Source organism: Geotrypetes seraphini, chromosome 9 (assembly GCF_902459505.1).
Source record: "Geotrypetes seraphini chromosome 9, aGeoSer1.1, whole genome shotgun sequence".
NCBI classification, from domain to species: domain Eukaryota; kingdom Metazoa; phylum Chordata; class Amphibia; order Gymnophiona; family Dermophiidae; genus Geotrypetes; species Geotrypetes seraphini.
The window spans coordinates 120011152-120033621 of NC_047092.1; the positions used below are offsets into that span (position 1 = coordinate 120011152).

At 44.4% G+C, this 22470-nt stretch overlaps 1 protein-coding gene across 6 annotated transcripts in view; it reads left to right on the plus strand.

The window, feature by feature from the left end:
• ILKAP (ILK associated serine/threonine phosphatase) overlaps positions 1 to 22470 on the plus strand; it is a 211807-nt gene that overhangs the window by 15708 nt on the left and 173629 nt on the right. For 3 of the 6 annotated variants that reach the window (XR_004540596.1, XM_033957893.1, XM_033957890.1), the window contains exon 2: positions 20384 to 20539. Coding sequence is in view for 4 of the 6 variants with exons in the window: in XM_033957893.1 (XP_033813784.1) it covers positions 20384 to 20539 (156 nt within the window). In the remaining 2 variants the exon portion in view is untranslated. Of the gene's footprint in view, positions 1 to 9844; positions 9856 to 18180; positions 18183 to 20383; positions 20540 to 22470 lie in introns of those variants that run through there. The other 3 variants (XM_033957892.1, XM_033957891.1, XM_033957894.1) reach the window with 3 other exon arrangements.

Below are 22470 nucleotides of genomic sequence, written 5' to 3' on the forward strand. Positions count from 1 at the left end.
CCCTGACCCCCTTTTTTTCCCTACACCACCCTTCTATGCTCCTCTCTCCCTCCAAACCAGCACGGTCCCATGATAACTGCTTCTGTTGCCTCTGCCTCTGGAAGATGTAAGTCACAGTTCTTCAACCGCGGTCCGCAAAAAAATCTTGCCGGTCCGTGAAGGATTCGGGTCCCCGCCGCAGCAAAAGGTGCCGGCGTCAGCTGACATGCAACTTCCTGTTGCCATCGCTATTCCGGCACTCCTGCCTTCCACCACTGACTCCTGCCGCGTATGTCTCCTGCTCCAGCATTTATCTCCGCACCCCCAGACAAGCAGCGGCGGCACATAGCTGCCCCTAAGCCAGTGATCCTTTGCAGGGCCACATTTTAGATTTGTAGGTACTTGGAGGGCCTCAGAAAAAATAGTTAATGTCTTATTAAAGAAATGACAATTTTGCATGAGGTAAAACTCTTTATAGCTTATAAATCTTTTCTTTTGGCTAAGTCTTAATAATATTGTAATTTATAGCTACAGAGACATATGATCAAGAAACTTTTTTTACTTTTGCGATTAAGATAAACATACCGAGGGCCTCAAAATAGTACCTGGCAGGCCGCATGTGGCCCCCGGGCCATGAGTTTGAGACCACTGCCCTAAGCAGTATTTTAGCACGGTTTCATGAGGCAGTCTCAGGGCCCTTGGTAAGCCGGCCCACATCGCATCATTGAAGCAGGCCGGCCTACCAAAGGCCCCGAGGCTGCCTCATGAAACCGCAGCTAAAATACTGCTTAGGGGCAGCTGTGTGTTGAAGTTAAAAGCACACAGAGCTGCCGCTAGCATACATAGAGGAAACATTTGCTGGAGAGGGAAGGGAGAAGGGGTACTCCTGGAGAAGGGAGGAGAAGGGAAAGGGAAGGGATGAGAGTTACTGTTGGATAAGGGAAGGAGGAAAGGGAGAAGGGGTATTCCTGGACAAGGAAGGGAAAGGGGATACTGCTGACAGGGGAGAAAGGGAAGGGAAGAGAGTTACTGTTGGATAAAGGGAGGAAGAAAGGGAGAAGGTACTGCTGGACAGGGGAGGAGGAACATTGGAAGGAAACAGCTGGCAGGGAGATTAGAGGAGGGGAAGGAGTCAGGATGGAATGGATAGATCAGATGAGGGAAAGGGGAGAGACAGAGGAATGACAAAGTAGAGAGAGATTGATGCTGGGAAGGGGGGTCAGATGAGAAATAAGGAAAGAGGGACAAAGATGCTAGATCTGGTGTAGGAGAGAGGGGCATAGAAAGAACGTAGATACCATATGGGAGGGGGAGAGGACAGACAGTGGATGGAAGGGGCAGATGCTGGATTGAAGAGACAGAGGCAGACGCAGAATGGAAGAGAGTGAAAAGATGATGAAAGCAGAAACCAGAGATGACAAAAGGTAGAAAAAAATAATTTTATTTCTAACTTGTGATTAGAATATATCAGATTTAAAATATGTATCCTGCTAGAGCTGATGTTAGACAACTGGGGAGTGCAAAGCTCAGGCAGTGCGTCTTTAGCTTCTAGCTGGCTTAGGGCTCTCTCTGACCAGGAGACAGTTGCCCTAGTTGCACTCCCCCTAACACCATTCCTGCCATATGTGACTGCGGTATTCTGTTAGCATGATATTTGTGTAGCATTCTGTAATAATTTGGCTTATTCAGTTTTCTTGATAGTAGAGAGGATATATGTGAAGGGGAGGGGAGACGGGGGTTTTGTTGATCCTTGCCCTGTATTATTTATATTTATAAAATGACAATTGTACAGAATATTGTTTCTTTTTATACTTTAATAAAATGTGTTCATTATAAAATCATAACTATTTGAGACTTGTGCGGATGGGATCAGATGGTTAAGGGAACCCAGCTCGCGGGGCGGGGCAGCAATGGAGTTTTTAAAAATTTCAGTCTTATTAGTTTGCCCGTCCACGAAATAATTATTTTATTTCTGCCGGTCCATAGGTGTAAAAAGGTTGAAGAACACTGATGTAAGTGACGTTGGAGGAGGTGGGCCGGCAGACGCAGGGAGTTGCAGCAACGTTCCGCAATGACTGCAGCTGCCGGTCCACCCCTTCTGACGTCACTTACGTCTTCCGGAGGCAGAGGAGGCAAATGCAGTCATCGTGGGACCTTCCTGCACTTCAGTGCGGTTGCTGACTCTGCTTTGGAATAAGTACGGCAGCCACGCTGAGGTGCAGGTGCCATTTAGAGCAGCTCGGAAGGTTCTTGATCCAGCCGGCTGTGTACCCCCTAGGGCTGGCACCCGGGGCGGTCTGTCACTGTATGAGGGGACAAAAAATAATAAAAAGAATGGATAACTTGACCGATTTAGACATGTCATACAATTATAACCACAAAAATATGTCATAAAATGTAATTCTAAACTCAAAAGACTCCAGACAAAAAGCAGACTATAGAAAGGAAACCAGAAAAGACCAAACCCAGTGTTCTCCCCAGAAATGTTTTCCAGCCGGGTGGCATGAAAAAGTAGCCGGGTGGGGTGGGATGGGGAAATTTGGTGGTGGGGAAAATTAACCCCCTCTTTTACTAAGGCGCGCTAGTGTTTTTAGAGCACGCAAACCCCCGCACTATGCGGGAAAACTAACGCCAGCTCAATGCTGGCATTAGCGTCTAGCGCGCGTGCTAAGCGTACGCTAAAACCACTATCGCAGCTTAGTAAAAGGAGCCCTAAATGTGTACTATTTTTATTAGTTAATTATTATTATTATTATTATTTTCCAATGCTCAATATGACTTCCTTTTAAAATGACCAAGTCAAAATGATCTACCAACAATAAAATTTAAAAAAATACAAAACATACTGTACACAGAGAAAATGTTAATTATTATTTATATTCTGCGAGTTTTCAAAGAGGTCAAGGCAGATGACTTTATGCAATGTCACCTTAGGAACAACTATACAAAAACAGACAAATTTACCTCTCCCTTTTTGCTAAATCGCAATAGCGATTTTTAGCACAGGGAAATACGTTGAATGCCCTGCGCTGCTCTCGATGCTCATAGGCTCCCTGCGATAAAAACCACTATTGTGGTTTAGTAAAAGGGGGCCTTAGTGCAAAATATAGACAGCAGATATAAATTCTCAAAACCACTAAATTGAAAATAAAATCATTTTTCCTACCTTTTTGTCTGATGATTTCATGAGTCTCTGGTTGCATTTCCTTTTTCTGACTGTAAATCCAATATTTCTTTTCTTTCTGTCTCTCTTTCTTTCTCTCTCCCCCTGTCCCCCTCTTTATTTCTGCCTTTCTTTCTCTCTCTCTCCCCCTGCCTGCTTTCTTTCTCTCTCCCCCTGCCCCCCCAAGCCATCGCACTGATTTCTCCACTTCCCCGATTCTTTCCCTACCCCCTAAGCCACCATGCCGATTTCTCTCTGCTGGCTCCCCGAGCCAGGCCAGACACATACAAGCGCTGGACTCGCAAGACTTCACCTCTGACGTCAATTCTAACGTCGGAGAGGAAGTTTCAGGCCAGCCAGGCAGTGATTGGCTGGCCCAGAACTTCCTCTCCAACATCAGAATTAACGTCGGAGGTGAAGTCTTGTGAGTCCAGTGCTTGTACGTGCCTGGCCTGGCAGGGAGGCAGGAAGAAAAAGAATGGAAAGGCAACGCGATCGACTCACATTGCCTTTGCGATCTACTGGTCGATCACGATCGATCATTTGGGCACCCCTGCTGTTATGGTATCCTGTCCTGACCTGAGGAAAGGGGTTTAGTCCCTAAAAAACTGCCTTATTTCCATTTCCTATTTATAAACTTTAATCAATACAGTTACAATACTACTTGATTCTACGTAAAGCAACAAAACAATTTTTTTTCTACCTTTTGTCATTTCTGCTTTAATCATCTTCTCTTCACTCTCTTCTTTCTATTCAGCGTTTGTCCTCGCTCCCTTCCAAGCAACATCTGTCCTCTCTTTGTCCCTTCCACCCAGCCTCTGCCCTCTCTCTCTCTATACCCCTTCCATCTACTGTCCACCCTCTCTCTGCCCCTTGCATCCACTGTCCACCCTCTCTCTGCCCCTTGCATCCAGTGTCCACCCTCTCTCTGTTCCATATGGCATCTTGCCTCTTTCTATGTCCCTTCAATAAACTGTATACTCTGTGCCCTTTCCCTCCTTTGTACATGATTCATTTCAGCTTCACCCCCTCCCCTATGCTCTCGCATCTCTCTCTTCTCCTTTCTTTCCTTCCTTCCCACTCCACCCCATGATCTGGCATCTCTCTTTCACTTCTCTCCCCCATGCCCTGGCATCTCCCTCCTCCCCTCCCCCCATATGTGCTGACATCTCTCCCCTCACCATGGTCTGGTAGCTTCTTTCCCTCCCATGGCATCTCATACCTCCCCTCTCCCTTCCCTGGTCTTACTTCTCCCCTCTCTCTCCCCAATTGGGTGCAGCAGCAGCTTTTCTCTTCCCCCCAATTGGGTGCACCAGCTTTTCTATTACCCCTCCCCCTCCAAAAATCAGGTACAGCAGCAGCAACATTTCTCTTCCCTTTCCCCTCCCAAAAAAAATGGGTGCAGCAACAGAACATTTCTATTCCCCCTCCCCTCCCCCATTCGGTGCAGCAGCAGCATTTCTCTTCCCATCCCTCCCAGCTCACACACCCGTCGGCAGAGTCACTAGGCAAGTTGTAAACTTCCCTCCAGCTTACAACTTGCTGCTTTTACCTGCTTCGGGCCTTCCTCGTTGCCGGGTCCTGCCTACTTTCTGTTTCCGCGAAGGCAGGACCCAGCAGCGAGGAAGGCCCGAAGCAAGTAAAAGCAAGTTGTAAGCTTCCCTCCGGGGCTCTATCGTGTGCGTGCCGGCTTCCCTTCTCTTCCCTCCGAAACCGGAAATAGCGTCCCGGGGGGGGGGAGAGAAGGGAAGCCAGCACGCACATGATAGAGCCCCGGAGGGAAGCTTACAACTTGCTGCTTTTACTTGCTTCGGGCCTTCCTCGCTGCCGGGTCCTGCCTTCGCGGAAACAGAAAGTAGGCAGGTCCCGGCAACGAGGAAGGCCCGAAGCAAGTAAAAGCATGCTGGCAAAAAAAAAAAAAGGCAGGCGTCAAACAAAATTTTCAGCCGCGAGTCAGCCTGGGAAGGAGCATCGGCGGTGGCAGCAGGATTAGCTGGGTGGTCATCTAAATCAGCCGGGCGCAGCGCCCGGCTGTAAGGCCCTGGGGAGAACACTGCAAACCCATAGTACTAAGATCCAAATGCTAAAATCGGACCTGTCCATTATGAAGAGACGGGTGGATCACCGCTAATTATAACGAGTGATTCTTTAAAATATGAGATGGTAATGGATAGCCAGATCTTGTGGACGGAAGTGACAAATAGTGGAGCCAAAACCAGAGCACCGTGATGAAACTTGAATGGAAATATGGATACCTATTTATACTTTTGAGTAAAATTGCGATGCGAACATGTCCTAGAAAAGAATAAATAATGTGTAAACTAAAAACCAAGAACAATGTATTGTAACACCGAACTCAGAATTAATGAAATAACATGCTAAAAGAACTTAACCCCCCCCCCCTAAAATAGGGCATATACATACTTAAAATGATGGCTGGTTAGAAACAGTATGCCTAGACCAGGGGTGCCCAATGCGTCGATCGCGATCGACCAGTAGCTCAGGAAGGCAATGCGAGTCGATCGCGGAACCCATCCCGGGCTCTGTGATAGACTCGTGTTGCCGTCCTGATCTACGGGCCGATCAGCCTTCCTCTCCAGTGTTCTCCCTAGGGCCTTTTAGCTGGGTGGTCCGCCCAGCTGTCATCTGCCGCTGCTGAACATTTAAAAAAAACCCCAAAAAACCGGCTTGGAGATTTCAGCCCGTAGCGAACTTATGCTCCGGGCTCTAACGTGCTTCTCTTCTCTTCCCTCCGAAACCGGAAGTTATGTCCGGGGGGGGTGGGGGGGAGAAGGGAATCTGGCACGCACATGTTGAGAGCCCTGAAGCAAGCGTTCGCTACTGGCTAATGCGGGAGACAGGTTAGTGAAGCATTTGTTTTTCTTCCTGCCGGGTCCTGCCTACTTTCTGTTTCCGCGAAGGCAGGACCCGGCAGCATTTCCCCCAATAGGTTGATCACGATCTTGGGCTGATCAGCCTTTCTCTTCCCGACGGCAGAATTGACGTCGGGGAGAGGAATGCTGGTTGGCCGAAGCAGGGAGAGCTTGGGGCCTGTTATTGGTGGCGTTTGGGTCCTGGTCCCCAATGGTAATGGCAGTGGCAGTGGCTTGGGGGAGGGCAGGGAGAAAGAAAGAAAAAGGGCAGGCAGGGAGACAGAAGGAAAGAAGAGAAACAGAAAAAAATGAAAGGGAGGCAGAGAGAAAGAAAGGGCAGGGAAGAGGAAGGAAAAGTTGGGGGAAGGAATGACGTCTGGAGGAAAGGAAGCATACAGGCTAAAAGAAGGGAAGAAAGATTGTATGCACAGTCAGAAGAAGAAAGTGCAACCAGAGACTCATGAAATCACCAGACAAGGTAAGGAAAATGATTTTATTTTAAATTTAGTGATCAAAATGTGTCTGAATTTATATCTGCTGTCTATATTTTACACTAAGGTCCCCTTTTACTAAACCGCAATAGAGGTTTTTAGCGCAGGGAGCCTATGAGTGTCGAGAGCAGCGCTGGGCATTCAGCGCAGCTCCCTGCGCTAAAAACTGCTATCATGATTTAGTAAAAAGGGAGGGGGGTATATTTGTCTATTTTTGTATGGTTGTTACTGAGGTGACAGTGCATAGAGTCATCTGCTTGACCTCTTTGAAAAACCCTGGAATAGGAATGATGATTAACATTTTCTATGCGTACAGTGTGCTTTGTGTTTTTTATTTTATTTTATTGTTGGTAGATCATTTTGACTTGGTCATTTAAAAAGTAGCTCGCAAGCCCAAAAAGTGTGGGCACCCCTGGCCTAGACTATGTAGACCTAAACAGGGCAAAAGTAAACATATAGGAAATGAACAGCTGATAATACAGTGTATCTTGAAAACATAAGCCGATAGTAGCTCAAAGACAAGCCGACCGGGTAGATGAAAAGACCTGGGAAAGATCTAAATTATTGTTCAAATGAGCTTCTATTAAAACCAAAGAATAAAACCACAGCACTCGGGAAAGTTAAAAAGAGAGAGTAAAATGGACTTACCGAAAAGGTCTCTGCACTGATGAGATAAACTCGTACTCAGAATAAATGTGAACACGCGACAGTGGGGCTATGATATTTAATCCATTGAAAGAGACGCCAAAAAAGTGTCGGCAGTAGATTGGATGCACACTGATAGGTGAGGAGCATCAGGCTATTAAAAAAGGCTGCTTTAATAAATAAATGAAAATACTGGTGAAAAACTAAATAAACCAAAACCATGATAAAAGCCAAACCTGACTGCAAGTGGTAGTGAAAGTAGCATAAGGCACCCGTAGTACTGTTAGTGCCAGAGCTGCTTAGAATAAAGAACCGTGCTGTACATGAGGAGATAAGATGTAAAGTGCTGGCCCCTCACTGCACCACTTGATAAAACTAAGGAGCGATGTTCTAGAGCAGGGGTGCCCACACTTTTTGGGCTTGCAAGCTACTTTTAAAATGACCAAGTCAAAATGATCTACCAACAATAAAAAAATTTTAAAAACACAAAGCACACTATATGCATAGAAATGTTAATTATCATTCCTATTCTGGGTTTTTTTCAAAGAGGTCAAAGCAAATGACTCTATGCACTGTCACCTCAGTAACAACCATACTCCCCTCCCTTTTTACTAAACCACGATAGCAGTTTTTAGCGCAGGGAGCTGCGCTGAATGCCCAGCGCTGCTCTCGACGCTCATAGGCTCCCTGCGCTAAAAACCTCTTGCGGTTTAGTAAAAGGGGACCATAGTGTAAAATATAGACTGCAGATATAAATTCAGACACATTTTGATCACTAAATTTAAAATAAAATCATTTTTCCTACCTTGTTGTCTGGTGATTTCATGAGTCTCTGGTTGCATTTTCTTCTTCTGACTGTGCATTCAATCTTTCTTCCCTTCTTTCAGCCTGTATGCTTCCTCTCCACCAGACCTCATTTCCTCCCCCAACTTTTTCTTCCTCTCTCCCTACCCTTTGTTTCTCCCTGCCTCCCTTTCTTTCTTTCTCTCTTCATGCCCCCTTTCTTTTTTCTGTTTCTCTTCTTTCCTTCTGTCTCCCTGCCTGCTCTCTTTCTTTCTTTCTTCCTGCCCTCCCCTAAGCCAATGCCGCTGCCATTGGGGAACAGGCCCCCAAGCCGCCGCCATCAGATAACAGGCCCCAAAGCCGCTGCCTCCGCCGGCCAAGCTCACCCTTCTTCGGGCCGACCAGCATTCCTCTCCCCGACGTCAATTCTGCCATCGGGGAGAGGAAGGCTGATTGGCCCAAGATCGCGATCGACCTATTGGGGAAATACTGCCGGGTCCTGCCTTCGTGGAAACAGAAAGTAGGCAGGACCCGGCAGCAAGAAGAGCAAATTGTAAGCTTCACTGGCCTGTCTCCCGCCTTAGCCCATAGTGAACGCATGCTTCGGGGCTCTAACATGTGCGTGCCGGCTTCCCTTCTCTTCTCTTCCCCTCCACCCCCCCCCCCCCCCCCCCATCAGACATAACTTCCGGTTTCGGAGGGAAGAGAAGGGAAGCTGGCATGCACACGTTAGAACCCCAGAGCATAAGTTCGCTATGGGCTAAGGTGTGAAATCTCCAAGCCGTTTTTTTTTTGTGTGTGTGTGTTGAGCAGCACCGGCGGCAGCATCAGAATTCACAGCGGATGATAGCCGGGCGGTCATCTAAATTACCCGGGCGGACCACCCGGCTAAAAGACCCTAGGGAGAACACTGGATATGATGTGCCAAGTATGTTGAATTTGGGGGTGAATATGTGGAATAACTTTGTAAATTTCATGGCTTCTCATCACTCCCTTCTTGGTTGGGTTGAGAACTTTTTAGCACCCCTTTGTAGTCATTCTTGGGTTGTAGCTGAAATAGGAAGCAGAAATGGTCTGAACATCGGTAGTGAATGCAATGAAGAGAGTAACTGCAAAGTTTGTTAGCATAATAACCTGATTCAGTGTGTGTCCTACTGAATGGATGGGGAAAGAAACATGTTGGAACATTCCTCTGAACATCGGTAGTGAATGCAATGAAGAGAGTAACTGCAAAGGTTGTTGGCATAATAACCTGAGGCTGGGGAGCCAGCAGCGGTAAGACTTTTTGGGCTGGGGCTATTCTCCCTGGAAAAGCGGAGACTTAGAGGAGACATGATAGAAACCTTCAAAATCCTGAAAGGTATAGAGAAGGTAGACAGGGACAGATTCTTTAAACTATGGGGAACCACAAGTACAAGGGGGCACTCGGAGAAATTGAAAGGGGACAGGTTTAGAACAAATGCTAGGAAGTTCTTCTTTACTCAGAGGGTGGTGGACACATGGTACGCGCTCCCGGAGGTGGTGATAGGGCAGAGCACGCTACTGGGGTTCAAGGAAGGTTTAGATAAATTCCTGCAGGATAAGGGGATTGAGGGGTACAGATAGAAAGTAGAGATAGGTTATAGGAAAGTCAGGGGCCGCCGCGGGTGCGGACCGCTGGGCGCAATGGACCTCTGGTCTGACCCAGTGGAGGCAACTTCTTATGTTCTTATTGCGTGTCCTACTGAGTGGATGGGGAAAGAAACATGTTGGAACACTCCAATGTCAGTTAGAAAAGGCAACAGTTGAATAGTAGTAAGCAGAAATGGTCTGGACATCGGCAGTGAATGCAATGAAGAGAGTAACTGCAAAGATTGTTAGCATAACCTGATTCGAATACAGTGTTCCCCTGGTCATTCGTGGTCGGCGGTTCGCAGTCCAGGTCATTCGTGGTATTTTCCAACCGCGAACTGCCGACCAGGAGAGGACAGCTGGAAAGGCAGGAGAGAGCAGCTGGAGTGTCGGCGAGTGAAGGAAATCACTTGCTGTATGCTCCGACCGCCTCTTCTGCACTAAAGTTGAGCCTTACAAATCAGGAGCTGCGTGTCAAAACAGCTCCTGATTGGTAAGGCCCGACTTTAGTGCAGGAAGAGGTGGTCGGAGCATACAACGAGTGATTTCCTTCACTCGCCGGTGCTCCGACTGCTCTCTCCTGCCTCTCCCACAGCCCTCTCCAGTCTCCCCCATGAAAAAACGTATTTGCGATTTTTCAAGATTCGCGGGGGTTCCTGGAACGGAACCCCCACAAATATCGGGGCAGTACTGTACTTTCAAACAAAAATCTGACTTTATTGTTGGTCTGTTAATAAGCAGGTATTAGACTTTCCAAACAGAAGCAGACATCCAGTGAACATAGCCAATTGTTGCAGTTTCAAAATGCAAGCAAACTTTCTGTACAAAATTATTCTTTTAAAGTCCAAATTCAAGCACTTGCTCTCCTGGTCTGAACAATACTTGCTTCAGTATTCTTCTCCAGGTAAAAGTATTTCATTGAAGTTATTACTCCATAACTTTCTTTCAACATATAAGAGTTAAAAGGCAAAAGAAATCAGCTCAGCTCTTCCCTGCAGCAGGGCAAGAGAACAATTCCTACTGAGTGGATGGGGAAAGAAACATGTTGGAACACTCCAATATCAGTTAGAAAAGGCAAGAACTGAATAGATCTAGGTTGTGATAGAGTATCTACATGGGTGGTTCGATTGGCTCTGGCTGAGCTTCTCCTGCTCCTTAGGGGAGATCATTGTGCCATCATGGCAGATAGTGTGACACAGTTTGCTTATATCAACAAGCAGGGATGCACCAGGAGTGAGGCAATAGTCCTGGAAGCAGCAGCCCTTTGCTACTGAGTGGAAGCGAACCTTCTGGCGTTGCCAGCAAAGGCAATATTCAGGTGGATTTTCTCAGACGATCTTTGCAGGGTCCAGGGAGTGGAGCTGGAGCAGACAGTCTTCCAGCTCCTTCTGGACCAGTGGGGGCAGCCAGTCTTTAATCTCATGACCTTCAGCAAGAATGTCAAAGTGGAGTCCTTTTTCAGCTGCAGAAAAGAAGCAGATTCAATGGGTGTAGTTGCCCTGGTCCAGAATGATCCAAAGAGGGGCCTCTTTTATGTCTTTTTGCTGTGGCCTCTGATTGGCTTGGCACTTAACAGAATAGCATCTCTTCCCTTCCTGGTATTTATGATGGCTCCAGATTGGCCCTAAAGACCATGGTACATGAATCTGGTTTCTTTCTAGAGCAGGGGAGCCCACACTTTTTGGGCTTGCGAGCTACTTTTAAAATGACCAAGTCAAAATGATCTACCAACAATAAAATAAAAAAAAAAACACAAAGCACACTGTACGCTGAGAAAATGTTAATTATCATTCCTATTCCGGGTTTTTTTCAAAGAGGTCAAGGCAAATGACTCTATATGCACTGTCACCTCAGTAACAACCATACAAAAATAGACAAATATACCCCCCTCCCTTTTTACTAAACCACAATAGCAGTTTTTAGTGCAGGGAGCTACGCTGAATGCCCCGCACTTCTCTCAACACTCATAGGCTCCCTACGCTAAAAAACGCTATTGTGGTTTAGTAAAAGGGGGGGGCCATAGTGCAAAATATAGACAGCAGATATAAATTCAGACACATTTTGATCACTAAATTGAAAATAAAATCATTTTTCCTATCTTGTTTAGTGATTTCATGAGTCTCTGGTTGCACTTTCTTCTTCTGATTGTGCATCCAATATTTCTTTCCTTCTTTCAGCCTTTATGCTTCCTCTCCTCCAGACCTCTTTCCCTCCCCCAACTTTTTCTTCCTATCTCCCTGCCCTTTCTTTCTCCCTGCCTCCCTTTCTTTTTTTTCTCTCTTCATGCTCCCTTTTTTTTCTGTTTCCCTTCTTTCCTTCTGTCTCCCTGCTTGCCCCCTTTCTTTCTTTTTCCCTCCCTCCACCAAGCCACTGCTACTACCATCGGGGAACAGGCCCCCAAGCCACCGCCGCCGCTGCCATCGGGTAACAGGCCCCAAAGCCGCCACCGCACCAATCGCTCTCTGCTTCCCTGTGGGCCGACCAGCATTCCTCTCCCCAACGTCAATTCTGCCGTTGGAGAGGAAGTTCCGCCCAGCCAGGCAGCGATTGGCTGGCCCGAAATTCCTCTCCGATGGCAGAATTGACATCGGTGAGAGGAAGGCTGATCGGCCCAGTAGATCGCCAAGGCAAAGTGAGTCTGATCGACTCCCTTTGCCCTGGCGATCTACCGTTCGATCGTGATCGACCTATTGGACATTCCTGTTCTAGAGGAAGTTCCACTTTTCCTTTCCAGGTATTGCAGTCTGCTCAATAGGGCATGATGGAAATGAAGGATCTGGATCCCTACTGACTTACAGTTTAGCCCTTGAGAAGTGGTGCTTAGCTAGGAAAGAGTTTTCTGTGGTTATTTCCACTTTCCACAAGTCATCCACTTCTCTGGATTATTTAGGATTGGTGCAAATGGTATTCCCTCTCTCCATGGAGGCTCATACCCTGAAGGTTTCTTTAGTAAAGATTCGATCAGGAGCTAGAGCTGAACTCCTTTAAAGTACCTCTATCAGCCTTTTTTTTGTTGTTTTTTTTTGTTACTGGGGTAATATTCAGAGGCTTTCCTTGGATTTTGAATCTAGCACAGAATATCCTCTTGGGAGCTCTTTTTGAGTCTCTAATGTTGGTTTCAATCAAGGATCTCACTTTGAAGATGGTCTTTTTGTTGGTGATTTCTTCAGCCAGGAGAGTGTTGAAGCCTCAGGCCCTGTGATGTCAGAACCCATATCTGTTCTTCTTCAGTCCTCCTCCTTTTTTTTTTTTTTTCTCTATGGTGATTTCCCGAACCAGAAGATCTGCTTGCCTTTCTTTGTGGGCCAGGGTTCAAATTTGAGAGCCAGGATAAAGGAGACAAATGCTTTATGGATTGATCATCTGTTTATTTTGTTCTATGGCCCCTGTCAAGGCCAGGTGATGTTCAAGGCCTTCATTGCTTGTTAGATAAATGTGAACATAGAGGCTACCTATATTTACAGGAACAAAAGAGTGCTTTCTGGGCTAAGAGCACATGACTCGGCCACAAGCAACTGCCCAAATAGTTCCTCTGAGAATATCTGCCAGGTGGTTTATTGTTGTACATTCCTTTGTGAAGCATTACAAACTGAATATGTTAGCCTGAGCCTGTTCGGACTTTGGCAAAGCTGTGATTCAGGGGACCTTGTTTTTTTTCTGCCTAGTTTTGCTTGGTACATCTCAATAGTCAGGGTGATGCTGCCTGAATGCTAAGGGGAGGGGGGACCATCTTAAGCTTTACTTCCCTCCAGAAGACTTCAATAGATGAGGATCTCTCTCTCTCTCTTTTCAAAAAGAACAGAAAAACTTCAGAAGTTTCTGGTTATAAAAACTAATTACAATTGCAGTGGTTGCTTGGACTTAGATGGGATTTAAGGAACCACCTGCTACTTTGGCAAGATGTATACTGGAGTTTTCTAGAGAGTATCAGCTATTATACTGTTAATGTCGCTGGGAACACTTACCCCCTCCCCCCTTTACAAAACCACGCCCTGTCAGATTTGAATTAGCTTGCTTACTGTCTCAGATGTATGTATTTCCAGAGGGTTGGTTTTCTTCTGCTGGACTGGTCCAAAGAATGATAAAATACCTCTCTATTGTGAAGAGGCAAATGAGAGACTCTGAGAGCTACATAAATTTTAGTTCTGATTGCACTCAAGTAGATGGCTTGGTTGTTTCCACCTTGTTTAGTTTATGTTCAAATATTTGCATTAATTTGTTGCATTTTAATGATTGCAAAGCAGAACAGAAGTAGTTGGTTGGGAAGTTCCCCGTGTTCCGCCACCTTATTTTTCCTCTTACTGTGAGGGCCAATTGTTTTGGTGCGAACTGAGGAAATACAGCACAGTCCAGTGAGGCAGGAGTTGAAGCTGAGAGAGAAAAAAAATGTAGATGATGCCTTATACACAACTCGTGACTAGAGATGAATAACCCACTAGCTCAAGACTCGTATGCCTTTCTACTAGAAAGAAGATTATCGAGGCAAAAACATAATCTTCCCATTCTTGCTTAGTTAGTATTTAACTTTTTTGTACCTAACTTTTAGATTCCTTTGTTGAATCTACCCCATAGCGCACATGAATAGGTGTGGTTTGAAAAATAAGTATAACTCGTGGCAGAATTCTGTTCTACTGTGCAATGCAGAATTCCCTGGGGGCATATAATCAGCCGAGGTCTGCACAGAATTTTGATATTGGGTTGGCATTTCCTCTCTGCCCTTCCTCTTTGCCAGCAGCGATTCGGGTTGCAAAACCTTCAGGTGGCCTCTGCAAATTTCCCTCTGCTGCGGTCCTGCCCTCAATGATGTAACTTCCTCTTTCTTCAGCAGGTCTGCGGTAGAAGAAAGCCTGCAGAGCTGGCGGCAGGTTGGCATTGACTGGAATCGGTGTAGTTGAGGTAGTGGACAATGGGAGGACAGGGCTGGCTGGGGGGAGGCAGGAGTGAGAGATGCTGGCTGGGGCGAGAACAGGAGGGAGAGATGCTGGCTGGGAGGGAGGACAGGAGGAAGTGATGCTGGCTGGGGGGAGGGCAGAAGGGAGAGATGCTGGCTGGGGGGAGGACAGGAGGGAGAGATGCTGGCTGGAGGGGGGAGGATAGGAGGGAGAGATGCTTTCTGGGGGGGAGGCAGAAGTGAGAGATGCTGGCTGGGGGGAGGAGAGGAGGGAGAGATGGTAGCTGGAGAGAGGAGAAGAGAGAGAGATGCTGGCTGGGGGCAGGACAGGAGGGAGAGATGCTGGCTGGAGGGGGAAGGACAGGAGGGAAAGATGCTAGCTGGAGGTGGGGACAGGAGTGAGAGATGCTAGCTGGGGGGAGGCAGGAGTGAGAGATGCTGGCTGGGGAGGGAGGCAGGAGTGAGAGATGTTGGCTGGGGGGAGGCAGGAGTGAGATGCTTACTTATCTGTAATTTGTCTTCAGATCTTTTAGCTTCACCATGAAATGCCGCCGCACAGGACCACACCCACTCAAACCCTGGTATATTTATTATTTAACAGCATTCCTTTTGGCGCATGCCAAAGCGAACATTTCCAGCTTACTTTTTCTTCAAATTTGCTTCCATCTCAACAATCCTTTTAATCCTTCTTATTTACTCCTAATTGCTACCTATGATGGCACTACACAATGCGTAAATCATGGTTATTTAGGGAAACCATCCAAATCTCCGCCACAGGTACGTCTCCTCTTTTTCCCCTCAACACATTACTACACAGTTAAAGGAAGTTATTCTTACTGAAAGTAGTTCTAGTACGAAATACTTAAATATGGGTCTGATTAACGCAAGATCCATAAAGAACAAACATCATATCATTAAAGATTCTATTTCGTGCAACACTCTTGATCTCCTATGTATAAAAGAAACATGGTTGTTAGATGGTGCCGAAGCCTACCTTAACTATGCTTGTCCACCAGGATTCTCTTACTATTACAGTCATAGAAAGGGAAAAAAGGGAGGCGGTTTAGCAATAATGTACATGGCCTCCCTTATTAAAGCAAGATACCCAATAGAATATCTTCAGTTTAAATTATGTTCCAAACCTCAACTAGACGTCTTGCTCCTCTATGTTCTCCCCCAATTAACCGTGATGTTCTTACAATCCTGCAATCACTCTTTTTTACTTTAGTACATCAACTCAATTTACAAATTACTATAAAAGAGAAATCAATATAGCCAAAAAGAATTACTCTAAGAAGCATATTTCTAAAGCCAAAAACTCTACAATGCTTTTCTCGATCCTTAAATCACTTACCGAATTTAAGCCAAAGAAGACACCCCACTCGGACATTTCACCAACATCCCAAGATCTGGCCAATTTCTTTAATGACAAAATTGATAGGATCCAGAAACATATCCAATATAAATTGACACCTGTCTTTGAGCCAACAGAATGAAGCTGCACCTGCCCACTCCCAAATGTTCACAATTTTCTTCCCTCAATAACTGATATACAGCACCTTCTACAAACGGTTAACATGAATGGTTCGAACACTGACCCAATACTGCATTTTATATTGAAATGTTTTATTAGCTCTTTTGGACCACTTTTATATAAACTCATCACAGATACTGTAGTGTAATCAATGGGTCTCTACCGAAACCATGGAAAGAATCCATTATACTCCACCTCATTAAAGATCACAAGGTAGACCACAAAGATTGTTTGAATTATCGGCCCATCGCTAACATCCCCTTCATGGCAAAACTAACAGAAAAATTGGTATTTAATCAATTAACAGAGTTTGTAGAAAAAAACAAAGCACTTCATCCTAATCAAACTGGCTTTCGTAGACACCACTCTACAGAACACTGGTTTAACATCTTCATTTCTTTACTTTTTGGATCATCACCAATCTGTTCTTCTTATCTCCATGGACCTCTCATCCGCTTTTGACACTATCGATCATTCCCTATTGCTTAATCGACTCGAGTCCATTGGAGTCAGCGACTCAGTACTGCAATGGTTCCAATCATATCTCCCTGGCAGATCTTATAAGGTCAGTTTCAATAACTAAACCTCTAACTCAAAATACAAATAACTATGGTATTCCACAAGGCTCAATTCTGTCTCCTTTATTATTCAACATTTTTACTGCTCCACTTCTTACACTAAGTCAATCTATCGGATTCACAACCTTTGCATACGCCAACGACTTCCAACTCTTGCATCCGTTAAATTCTGGCTCTGATGAAGAGATAGGCTTTACTAACTAAAGTTTGTCAATGGCTGAATAAGAACATGTTGTCCTTAAATGTTTGCAAAACCAAAACCATGTTCTTTCCTTTCCCCCTTCAATCATGTTTGTCTTTAAACTGACTGCAAAAATGTTAGTCGATTTATCTAATTTGTATGTTGTGTTTTTTTTGTTTTTTTTTTAACCAATTGTATGTGAGACCACTAACTAGTGGCTTTTTAAATTGTTCATCGCTTAGAAAATTTGTATAAGCGATTCATCAAATGGTATTAAAACTTGAAACTTGAAAAGTGACCTTAGGCCCCCACCACCAATCAGTATCGAAGACGTTCTCCTTCATGAAGTTGATAAGATTAAAATCCTAGGTATAATCTTAGATTAAAAAACTCACCTATCATGAACAAATAAGTATAGTAGTGAAAATCTGTTTTCGCAGACTCGGACTGATCAGATCTCTGGCGAACTTTCTCAGTATATCCTTTTTAAACACTTTAATACACTCCTTAGTAATATCAAAAATAGACTATTGCAATTCCCCTCTATAAGGGGGCTTCACTTAAGGAACTAAGACAGTTACAAATCATTCAAAACACCACAATAAAAATCATCACCAAATCCAGAAAATTTGATCACGTTACACCCCTTCTAAACCAAGCTCGCTGGCTACCAATAAACCATAGAATTACTTTTAAAATATGCTTATTGACTCATAAAATGTCAATCTGTAAATTTCCCCTATTCCTGGAGAGAATGCTTATTCCCTATGCCCCATCAAGAGCATTAAGATCTGATGTCAAAAATAAAAACCACCTGTCCATCCCATCCTTAAGATGCATTGCTGGGAGCTGCTTACCTTGTGCTGGGACGTTGGAGGAGATCTTAGTCGCTGCCCCGTGTTACCCGCAGCAGCAGAAGGGCCCGGAGGTGGAATTCGGGCAGGCACTGTGGAAGACGGACCCTTGATGTCATCGGGTTCGTCGTTCCCTGCTGGGATTTACTTTAAATTCAAGTCTGTTGCCGCTGAGTGACTGGGAGCTGCTTACCTTGTGCTGGGACGTTGGAGGAGATCTTAGTCGCTGCCCCGTGTTACCCGCAGCAGCGGCAGGGCCCGGAGGTGGAATTCGGGCAGGCACTGTGGATGACCGGAGCTCAGGTCGTATAACTTTAATCTGTTATTATGGGTAAAAGAAAAATTAAGCCCAAGAGCTCAACACCTGCTGTTTCTGGTCCTATGGACAGACATTTGACATTCCCTACAGAAATTCCATCACAACCTTTACTTGATATGAAGTCTCCCACATCAGGAGCATCATTAAGCCTCCCCAAAAGGACACCCCCCTTCATCCATTATCTGGTGGTAGCGGGAATATTACCCCACTATTTCTACTGGATTAGTGGTACCCTCTACTCAGACAAGTAAATTAGCCCTAAAAACATTAATTTTGAGCGGTGCGCACCTCCGCGCTGCGCTCAATTGTCTGGGCGTGCGCTTTTGACATGACACCGAGATGCTGGCTTGGGAGGTACAGGAGTAAGAAAGAAGCTGGCTGGGGGATAGGGTGAGAGAGATGCTGGGGAGAGAGATGCTGGCTCGGGGCTAGGGGAAGACAGCATGAGATGCTGGCTGGGTGTTGGGGCTAGAGAGAGTGAGAGGGATGAGTGAGAGATGTAGACTTGAGGGGGGTAGGAGAGAAAGACTAGCTCAGGGGTGGAAAATCCTGCACAGCTAGAGGCACAGAAACAGAGAAGAGATCCTAGATGGGGACTGAGCGCAGAGACAGGGACACTGAACAACAGCTCCTACACTATGGAAAGCCATGCCTTCTTATATTTGTCAAGAATCCACCTCAAAATCTACCTCAAAAATTTTCTGTTCAAAGATGCATACAACATATGAAAATAAATGGTTTCTTTTGCCATTCTATACTTTCTTTTTTATCATATAAAAATGGGTCTATTTTAACTCAAACTTAAACAAAGATTGGACAATTTTAAATACATTCCCTCTCTTTTTATGTTTTACCTTTGTATTCTTTTCTAGTAAAATAATGTATTTCTCCCCCTCTTTCCTTATGCATCCTGTCAATTGTCTTTTTGGTATTCCCTGCATTTGTGTTTTAATTTATTTCTACTTATTTGTATGTAAACCACTCAGACATCTGAATAAACTTGAAACTTGTTGGGTAGAGAGCATTGAGACAGGGGCATAGAAGGACTACTAGACACAGGGACATTGCTAGAAAAGGGGTGATTTTGACAGAGGGATGATGGGTGCTTGGTAATGGACAGGGACACAGAGGGGAGAAGCTCAGGATAGAGACTGGAGGGATATACACAGGAAAGAACAGGGACAAAATATAAAATGAATAGTCAATCCTGGAAAGACAATTATGAAAAAACAAACCAAAGAAAAGCAGAAAAAGGGACTCTGGGATCTAAGTGAATAGAAAAATAAACTGCTCAGACAACAAAAAGATAGAAAAAGGTTTTTATTCAGAATTTACTCCCCCCCCCCCCGCCTTTTACAAAACCTTGATAGTGGTTTTTAGCGCAGACCGGCGTGCTGAATGCTTTACACTGCTCCTGTCACTCATAGAGCTGAGCATTCAGCGTGCTGGCCTGCGCTAAAAACCTCTAACATGGTTCTGTAAAAGGTGGAGGGGTGTTTTACTGAAATATGTCAGCTTTCAGAAATGTTTTACAACCACATAAAGGCAAAGTGAAGTACTGTACTATGAAAACAAACCAACCAAACTTCACTAAGGTGGGCTTTTACAAAGATGTGCTGCTAGAAGAAAGTCACTGAGCAAAAAAACCTTGAAGGCTCTTTGTTTTCTCTAGTATAATTTAATGAAAATTCTGAATTGTACATTTGCTTATTTCTGATCTGAGAAAGAAGGGATTACCTTTGAAAGCTAGTCATAAACTACATTAACCCCTCCTTTACTAATGCATAGCGTGGGGTTTAGCACCAGCAACTGCTTCGACGCTCATTGAATTACTATGAGCATCAGAGCAGTTACCACCGTTGCCAGTGCTAAAATCCACACTACGCGTTAGTAAAGGAGGGGTAAGTTAGTCCAATAAAAAGGTATTAATTTTTCCATTGTTTGTTTTATTTCTTCATAATACTTTGAAGAGTAGAGTAACACAGCTACCACACAACTTAAAGGTTTGTCAAATAAACTTGCAGAATTTGCAGATTTTTTGCTCAGAATTTTGAATTTTTTTGTGCAGAATTCTATGAGGAGTAATTTTCTCCCCCATCCCCCCCTTAAGCCGTGGTAGAGATTTCTACCATGGCCCAGAGCACTAAATGCTCTGAAGCTCATAGAATTCTTATGAGCATTGGAGCAGCATAAGAACATTTAGTGCCCCAGGCTGCGGTAGATATCTTTACCATAGCTTAGTAAAAGAGGGCCTATATGCATTAAAATATGATCATTCCCATAGAGGTTGATTCACTAAAGTACAGCCTCTTAGAAGAAAAGCATATGTTTACATTTTGTGTTTATGTGTAAAATTCCATATCTGTATACATATTTTCTTCTTTTCATATCTGACAGTTTCATGGTGCTGCTAGTCTTTTGTGGATAAAGCATTTGAAATCATCATAATGTACTACAGTTTGTTTTCCTTCTGTGTTGCAGCTACTCTCAAAGATGCTACGGATTTCTTCTCAGATATACCAGATGCTACCTTAGCATCACCATCAACAAGGACTGATGGGAAAGGAGAAAAGAGGAAAATGCAACCAGAACAAGAGAACGGAAGCAGAGAGCTTGTGGAAAAGAAAGTTTGTAAAGGTTTTCAGACAGTTTGAAAATGAATGTCCTCGATTTTCTATTTATTCTGTTATGATAATGAAGGATCAAAAATAGTCCAGATTGGATTGTAAGAACTGAAATTCTCATTGGACCAGAGCAATTCTTTTCTTACACTGGGCCACTGCAAAGTGGAGAACAGCTACCCAGCTGTTTATTTCTGTGCCTTTTGGGGGATTTTTTTCTGCTGAGTCAGATTGGTATACCTTTTTATGCAAACAGTAAAAGTAGTAATCAGAAAGAGTTCAATAGCTAAGGTCCTTATTTTTGGTTTAAACTTATTTTAACTCATTTGCCCTCTTCCCCCATACACAATAAATAAAATCCTTTGTCATAGAAAAACTATTATTTACTTTTTACTAATTTTCACCTAATTTTTAACATACTGTGTACAATTTTGTTTTGTTTAAAAAGGATTTGTGACCCTTTCTCTCATTCTCTGAGGACAAGCAGATATAATATTCTTACATGGAACCTGGTATGGACAGATACCAAGTGTGCTGTCACGTATGCTGGTACCTTCCGCCCAATATTGGTTAATGCAATCTGCAGTTCTTCATTTTCTGCAGAGCTGAGAAGCTGTATTTTTGGAGTTCGCGGTGCGTAATGTCCTGTTATGGATTAAGAACTGGCTTGAAAACAGGAAAAAGAGAGTAGGTTTAAATGGTCAATATTCTTAATGGAGAAGGGTAAATAGTGAGGTTCCTCAGGAATCTGTGCTGGGACTGCTGCTTTTTAACATATTTATCAGTAATCTAGAGATGGGAATAACTAGTGAGGTAATTAAATTTGCTGATGACACAAAGTTGTTAAATCACAAGAGGATTGTGAAAATTTGCAAAAGGGCCTTTTGAGACTGGGAGACTGGTTGTCAAAATGGCAGATGACATTTAATGTGAGCATGTGCAAAGTGATTCTTGTGGAAAGAGGAACCTGAACTATGGCTTCATGATGTAGGGATCAATGTTGGGAGTCACTGGTCAGGAAAAGGATCTAGATGTCATCGTTGAGGATATGTTGAAACCCTCGGCTCAATGTGCGGTAGAGGCTAAGAAATCAAATAGAATGTTAGAATTATCAGGAAAGGAATGGAAAACAAAGATAGAAATGTTATAATGCTTTTGTATCACTCTATGGTATGTCCTCACCTTGAATACTGTGTGCATTTCTGGTTGCCGTATCTCAAAAATAGCAGAATTAGAAAAAGTACAGAAAAGGATGACGAAAATGGTAAATGGGATGGGATAACTTCCCTATGAGGCAAGGCTAAAGCGGCTAGCGCTCTTCAGCTTGGAGAAGGCTACTTAGGAAACTGTGGAACCATGGGGTGGAAGGGGAAGTACATAGATTGATCAAACACTGGTTGGCAGACAGAAAGCAGAGGGTTGCAGTGAAGGGCCACTACTTGGGCTGGAGAAGGGTAACAAGCTGTGTCCCACAGGGGTTTGTACTCGGGCCACTGCTGTTCAATGTATTTATAAATGACCTGGAAGCAGGGACAAACTGTGAAGTTATAAAGTTTGCAGATGACACTAAACTCTGTAGCAGGGTTAAAACTATAGGGGAATGTGAAGAACTGCAAAGAGACCTGACAACATTGGAGGAGTGGGCGAATAAATGGCAGATGAACTTCAATATAGAGAAATGCAAGGTCATGCATATAGAGAAAAAGAACCCGATGTTCAGCTACAAAATGGGGGGGTTGGTACTGGGGGAAAGTAACCTTGAAAAAGACTTGGGAGTATTGGTGGATACAATAATGAAACCAACGGTGCAATACGCGGTGGCCTCAAAGAAAGCAAACGGAATGTTGGGTATTATCAAGAAGGGTATTACAACAAAAACGAAGGAAGTCATCCTGCCACTGTATCGGGCGATGGTGTGCCTGCACCTGGAGTACTGTGTCCAATATT